This window comes from Crocodylus siamensis, chromosome 6 (genome assembly GCF_052110815.1).
Source record: "Crocodylus siamensis isolate JL-2025a chromosome 6, ASM5211081v1, whole genome shotgun sequence".
NCBI classification, from domain to species: Eukaryota; Metazoa; Chordata; order Crocodylia; family Crocodylidae; genus Crocodylus; species Crocodylus siamensis.
In genome coordinates this window covers 11,868,676-11,876,343 of record NC_143400.1, presented here as the reverse complement: position 1 = coordinate 11,876,343, position 7,668 = coordinate 11,868,676, and the positions used below count along the sequence as shown (strand labels likewise).

Genomic DNA, 7,668 nt, shown 5'->3' with positions numbered 1-7,668 from the left:
AGCAATTTGCAAAGGTAAAATTGCGGTTCACTTGCACATGTACAGCAGGCTGGGCATGAAGGACAGAAGTAGGATCCTGCGCTTTGCAGCATTTCATGCTTCCCTGAAGGGTTTCATGTATTCAAGCTGATAAAGAAAAGCACATGAATGGAGCCCAGTTAATTCCTCACATAACTGAAATGTGGTCAGTGGAAAGATATCAAGAATTTTATCTGACCCATAAAAGAATAATGATGCCATGCTACGTGCAGTTCAAAATTAGCTAATAAGCACCAACAGCAAGCAAAACAATTTCATTAGATGAAGGAGTTATGAATGCAGCAAAGTTTGTTTTGCAACTAATTAGGACTGTGTGCATAAAGGGTGTCTCAGGTCCTCCAGGCACTCTCAGCATCATATAAAAGCACTCACCACCCAGGGCTCTTCTCACCACTTCTCTTGACTTATTCTCCTTGGGGACCAGGGTAAGTCCATTTTGAATGAATTATTTATTGCTATCCAAAGAGTATGTAACCATGGATTTAATTTAGGATTAAATCTTGCAAAAACACCACGTGGTTCTCTTCACAAAGAATTGTTTCTACAGTTTTCCAGTTTCTACCACTGGAGCTTGTAGACTTCATAAACTATGGTTGGAGTATTCAAGTGACATAGATAACTTGGGACCCCTAAAAAAGCCCACAACCCCTCTTTCATTTTAGCTGTATCTTAAGTGAATTGGATGTACAAACCATTTTGAAAAACCCTGGAGTTTTAATACATATATTTCTTTTTACACACACACACACACACACACACACACACACACACACACACGTGTATGTTCCAATTGTTAGTTGTATTAAAATACAAATAAGTTGTATTATGTGTGTGTACATACATACAAACACACGCACGCATATATACATATATATAGATCTCTCTCTCGATCTCTCCCTGTATATATGTCTATATATATATGTTCCAATTGTTACTTGTATTTAAAAAAAATACCACCTTTCACTAGCTATAGAATTTCCCCCAAATACTTTCATAAACCTCTATAGACTGGTAACAGATACTAAATAATTGTTTTGTTACTGTTTGTAGGTTAATCTCTATTTATATAACGTAAATCTGAAGTTTGGAGGGTCATGTATAATTTTATATAGAAATATAGAAATATGCCTTAGCACAAACATCTTTTGATGGGGTTTTAGCACAAACTTCTGTGGGCAATTTGTTCTGCAGTGGATCCATTGAGGCTTCTAATACTTCTGTCCAAATGACATGGCGTGGGTATTATAGGTGGCAGCACACATTGCTAGATGGCATGCTGGTGAGACTTCCTCTGGCAATTTTTTCATGTTTATAGCAGAACTAGGATTTTTTTTTTTTTAATCCAGCTCCTGCACTGGTGGAGTTCATCCTGCTTTGCTGAAGTCCAAGGCATGCCCTCCAGATGTAGCCCTGAGTGGGGACGGGTATGGAAAAACAAGAGATAATGGGTAACAGTAGGGTGGAGGCTCTGAATTTAGACACAGGGACTGCATTTAGAGTCCTACCCTCCTACAAGCCTCCTGATTGATTGTAGGCAAATCAGTGGGGGGGCCCTTCTTGCTAATGAGCTCATCACTCAAACTGTCAACCCTGTCATATCTGTGTATCATCTTCCCATTGTTAAGGTGAAGATAATTATCCCTCCCTCCTTTCATTTTTTTTCCTTGCCTAATTAGTGTGGGCACTGTTCAGGGCAGGGACTCTCTTTTACTCTGTGATTATACAATGCCCCAGAAAATGGGGCCTCGCTCTCAATGCTCTGAAATCCAAAGTGTAAATAAAGCTATCATCAGCTAGGCGGGTCTCTGATCTGGCCCACGCTGTTCTAATTGCTCGGCAAGTGACCCGAGGTAACTCTCTGTGCTTTTCCACAAGTGTTATGATGCTTACAGTGTGCAAAGCATGGGGAAGAACAGTATTTAGCCTTTTCAATAGCATTTGGGATTATAAATAGGAGGAGAGAAGGATGAGAAAAATGAAAAGCCAGTAATGGTGGTAACAGGTGTCCCCTCCTGGAAAGAGTGAGAGAAGTTCAGAGTCAGTTAAGAGGGGCCAAGGGCTAATGTAATGAGAGGATGAGAAGGAAGCAGACAGGGACGGATATGGTTGGCAGTGAAGGGCATATCAGCACCATAACTCTGATACCCCCAGAGAGCATCACCCTTGACCATGCTGCACTCACCCATGTATATGCACCATATGGAGAGATGTGGTGGTAAAGTCACTTGCCCTCAGCCCTTAGCACATTTGAGTGTGAAGGGAATGGGAGGGGGGTGTCCCTGGAGCAAACTCACTGGCTCACGTCTAGGGCTGATGCCTGAAAACTGGAGTAAGTGGGGCAAAACACCTGGGAGGTCTAGGGCAGTGAGTCAGGCCTAGCAAAGGATGCCCACCTTACCCACTCTCCCAAGCCTCCTTCTCCTAATTCTGATCCCTTTACCCACCTCTTAACCAGCCCCTTCCAACTTCTCTCATTCCTCCCTCATGATCTCACCCATTTCCAGTTGTCACCATTGCTATCCCTTCCCTTCTGTTGTCCTCCCATCCTGTTTCCTGAGTTTCCCTTCACGTTCCTTTCAGCTATTTCAGACCCTATTAACAAAATCAGCTGCCACTTATGCGGCAAGCGCTGCCCCATATCCTACATCCATGTTAATCCTCACAACACCTGAAGGAAACTGAGGCACAGAGTTAGCATGAGGTAAGCACAGTCCAGGAGAAACAAGTCATCATGGCCTGGCACATCCTTCCTTCTAGCTTTTGTCCATAATGGTAACACCTGACCTCAGGACCTCCTCTTCCACATACGTGTGTGTATCATGTTTATTCTGCTTGCTCTTGTGTGTTGCAGGTTCGCCTCCATCCCATGTCTTGCTACGACATATCCTACCCGCCTTGTGGCGTGACATTGCCACCGTGCCCAGAGCCTTTCGCTGTCACTTCCAGTGAGATCCATGCCGTACAGTACCCGGACAGGATAGTGGAAACTGAGCTGGAAGATGGGCAACCCTGTACTGTGATATACCCTGGCCCGATTCTCACTACTTTCCCTCAGCAGACGCTGGTGGGATCCTCTGCTTTATTTGACATGGAGCGCTTACTTGGTTCCAGGAGATCTTTTGAGTTTGAGGGCTCTCTTGGTCTGGGGGGAATATGTGGTCCTGGGAGCTTGTGTAATTCTGAACCTTTTGGTGATTTCCCCTATGGGAACTGTGGACCTGTTTAAACCCAGCACGATTATCCATGGAACAAGAAATAAGCAAACATAAAAAATAAGGAACAGATTCATGGCTGAGCTTGCTGATTATGGATTTTAGAAGTGCCTAGCACCCACAACTTCCAGTGCGGCTAATGGAAGTTGTGAATGCTTGGCACTAGAGCTTTGTGTGGGAGCTGGAATATCCAGTCAGCTGGAAAACCCCCTGGGAGCATCTACACATTCACTAATACATGTTTGGTAATGCGCATTAAATTTAGTACCTCCATTGTGAGGTGCCAAAAAAGGCCCATTAGTCTATTTTAATGTGTTTTAGAGAAAGCACATGGGTTTTATGTGACAGTTCAGTGCACATTAAAATAGGCTAATGCACATTAAAACGCATGTGTAGACATGCCTCCAGTTTTCAAACTTGGGTTTTTTTTCCCCCAGAAATGTGTCAGGAAAAAACCTGCAAAATTCCATGAAATTAGTTATAAAAAATGATGTCCAGAGCCGATAAAAATGTTCTGTTTTGATCCTTCAAAATGTTTATTCCCATTTTGACTTTAAAATAAAATCACATTGTCATTTACCATATAAAATACATTATTGAGGGGAAAAAGTGTATCTGGAGATGGAAAATTGAGAAGTTCCACTTCTCTCATGCCCAGGAATGGTATGATTGAAACTTTTCTTTGATACCTTGTTTAACAAAATTTTCATCAAAACTGATCAAACATCCTATGGCAATTTGTTTTTATTGAACCAGAAGGTACAGAGGGAAAAGCATTCTAAACCCCAAAATTACCAACCAGCTGTACCAGGATTTAGTTTTTTAATGACACACACATCTTTTGGTTGTTATATTTTACTTCAGATCTATGCTATAATGATTGCACAGCTTCGTTCTCTGCTCATATTCTGCTTTGCTTGATTTACACTGACCAGGGGACAATAAGTAACTAGAAGCAATGGAAGTTCACCCATGCTCATTAAACTTTACAGTTGGAATGGGGAAGAGTATGGTGTTCAAAATGCAAAACCTTGGAGGGGGCAGTTCCTCCGAGCCTCTCTTGAAACCCTGGAAATATTTTCCTCATCTACTTCATTATCTCATTTGCAATTGTATGCATCGCTTCTCATGCTCATTAAAAGCGTCATAACACTTACCTCCTGGTTTTCCTTTCTCCTCCATTTCTTGTCTATGAACCATTCCACTCTGCGCCATTCAATACCTAACAGACCCTGAAGTTCAGAAGCAAGAGGCTAATCATTCCTTTTGTGTGGTCTGTAGCATTGGGCCGGCCTGTACGTAAGGATGAATTTCACCCCTACTACATATTTCAGTGCATGTGCTATTGAATACCATCTATCTTCTGCCCCATGAGGGGTGTCCTTTTCAATACCTTTTAGCTTTATGGCAGCAAAAGAGTAGAAATGAAAGACCTAAGTGACTTTCGACTTGGAACAAGTTCCCTCTCCTATATGTTATTTGCTTGGGGTTCAAAATGGCCTGCTGTCCTGTAACGATTTAATACATCTGTCACTTTTTGCAAAATAACCATTAAGAGCAAATAGCACTTCAGGAAAAATCTAAGAAGGCTTTTTAACAGAACTGCTCCTGTGAATGCTCCATCCATGCTGGGCTTTTCTCCTTCTACCTGAAAAAAAAGGGAAAAAAATGGCAAGGTCTAATTTATACAATCTCCTTGTCACCTACTCAAACAGAGCGACCCTCCTGGAAAGTTCAAGATTAAAGTTAAGTACCTGTTTAAATCCTGGCATGACTGTGACCCAAGCAGACATAAATAGAAGTAAATGTCTTGGCAAAAACTTTCAGCGGCAGAGTTAAGGTGATAGAAGCCCAAATTATAGCCTTCCAGCATGTGGATTCTGGCTCCGAGTTAACTTTCTACATCCTGCTAACAAAACGCTAAAATAATATCTGGCACTAGATATGATGACAGAGTTTTAACTCTGGCCCAAAGGAGACCTGCATAGACATGGCAAACGTGGAAGTTCTCACTGCGCTGCATGGCTTGATATAAACACAACTGAAGTGTTACTCCATATTTCATGGAGTTACTGGTTGAGACATTTAAGGACCTGAGACATTTGAAAGGAAAAAGTTTTAAGGCGAGACTGGATCTCTGGAAGGCCATGGAAAAGCCCCCAAAATATGCACCACAAAGACTAACACCACTGCCGCTGCTACACTATCATGTTTTTAAAGCACTGCATATTTTTTCCCCCGTGCCTTTGATATTTTGCTTCCTATCCATGCAAATACTACAGCAGCCTTTCCAGACCTTGCTGCAGTCCTCAACCTCCTCATTTTTTTTAATGGTCATGTTTTCTTGTTTAATAAAGCTGTAATCTTTTTTCCACAAATCACACGTAACTTGTGATGCATCTTTGTGGGATCTCCTGGGCAAATGCACTTCACGAGGCTGATTTCAGAGAGCAGCACAAGCATTCATTAAAGCTTTATAGATGCAAAGTATTGTGAAACACTAAGAGTATGTTATAAGATCTGGCCCCGGCCGTATTGAGCAATAACAGTGTTTGAAAGTAACACATCAGTTCCTCAATCAGGTCATTACTTATTATTACTTTTTAAATTATAAAATAGAAATCTTTGCCTTTGTAATTATAAAGTAACCTTGATTTTTTTCCCTTTAAAAAACAAACAAAAAACACCCCAAAAAAACAATCTTTTTGAGATTATGGACCAGTCTGGAAGTGGTAGAAATCAACACATCTGTTTCAGCTTCAGTGACACTACACTGATTCATGCAGCTGTGGATCTGCTCCACAATTCCAACAATGTTTTCCAGTTCTAGCTGCAAGTGCTTCAGCTTCCCTCTGCGGTCAACCAAAATGTTCTCTTTAGCAGCTCTACAGCAACTTTTTAGCAGGTTTGCCAGTCCTTTGCTCAAAGATCCCTTGACCTTCAGCCACCTTCCCCTTCCTTAAGGATTTAACTGAGATTTGGTCCCTGAATTGGTGCCAGGGGATCCCTGCCAGTCCAGGCCAACCCTAGCCCCTTTGGGTTTTCTACAGTGCCAAAAAATTATATCCTTCCCTCTAAGGAGCCCTGTTATTGTAAAGGGTGCATCTTCATGCATACTTTAATGTGCATTAGTCTATTTTAATATGCATTAAAGTGCCACTAAAAACATGTTATTTAGTTAATACACATGAAGACAGGCTAATGTGCATTTTCTTAGTAGCTCATAATGGAGGTACTAGATTTAATGCACATTAACTAAAGTGTGTTAATGCACATGTAGATGTGCCCAATGAGAGCAAGAGGATCACTAGCCTGTGCTACAGCAAGGTTTTCTCACCCATGAATATGAGGTTGGGCTTAGGGTCAGCTGCTGATCCTTAACTGAAAAAGAGTTCACTTCTGTATCACAGCTGAGTGGCATTTTATAATGAAAGCAATCCGAGGTTATTCAGGCACTTCAGCCAAGATACTGTATAGTGATGGAGCTGTGGATCTCTATTGTTGCTGGAAACAAATTGCTTTCCAGAAGAAGGTGCCCAGAATCTATATGGATGGGCTGTGACTGGGCCCACAGCATGTACCCAGACCTAGGTGTGTCAAGTGGTGTCACTGGCAGGGGACTTGAGGTTCACTGGTCAGGACAAAGTGGTGCTTGTGAGTGGCTCCAGCCCTCTTTACGGAGTCCATGCCCACTTCCTCACCTTATTTCTTCACATGCCAGTTGATTCATTTAATAAAGTCATGCTTTTTTAATGCCATAAATGATCCTGAGCAGGCAAGCTGCTTCTCTGGGATTCTCTGGGCAGGATCAGCCATTGGGTGGCTCTCAAGAATCTACAGCAGGAAGGATTTGAAAACATTTCACAAACACTCACAATTGCAAGGCAGCGTCTTATCACAAAGTGAATGCTATGCCACTTGGTTTAGGTGCCTGCTACTGTGTCATTGAGTCTCCATAAAACATACTAGTCAAAGGTCACTTTTGCCATGTCACGGTGTGCCACCTCAGAATTCGGGGTTTCTTGGACTTAAGTAACTTGGACTTTGCATGTATTGGCATTAAAATTATTTTTTCAAAGACCCTTTGTTGTTGTGAACTACATTATGCTGACTTAGCACTGATCTGCCCCAGTGAGGATCAGAATTTTTGTTCCTGGTTAGGTTTTCGCAGAATTACTTAGCTCTCCCTCTTCTGTGCTACAACAGGATCATCTGTCTTTTAAAACACTGCCTAATCACAGAATCATAGAAAATGAGGGTTGGAAGGTCAGGAGGTCACATCTAGTCCAACCCCCCTGCTCAAAGCAGGACCAGCCCCAAATAGATCATCCCAGTCAAGGCTATGTCTAACCTGATCTTAAAAACCTCCAAGGATGGAGACTCCACAACCTTGCTGGGGAGCCTGTTCCAGTGTTTT

The 7,668-nt window shown here is 42.0% G+C and overlaps 1 protein-coding gene across 1 annotated transcript; it reads left to right on the top strand.

Annotated features, from left to right (window-relative positions):
- Positions 1-311: 311 nt before the first annotated feature.
- Positions 312-3,265, top strand: LOC149861062 (feather beta keratin-like). The gene is made up of 2 exons (XM_090053714.1): positions 312-365; positions 2,891-3,265. The coding sequence occupies exons 1-2, from the start codon at positions 312-314 to the stop codon at positions 3,263-3,265; spliced, it is 429 nt and encodes a 142-aa protein (XP_089909840.1).
- Positions 3,266-7,668: the final 4,403 nt, after the last annotated feature.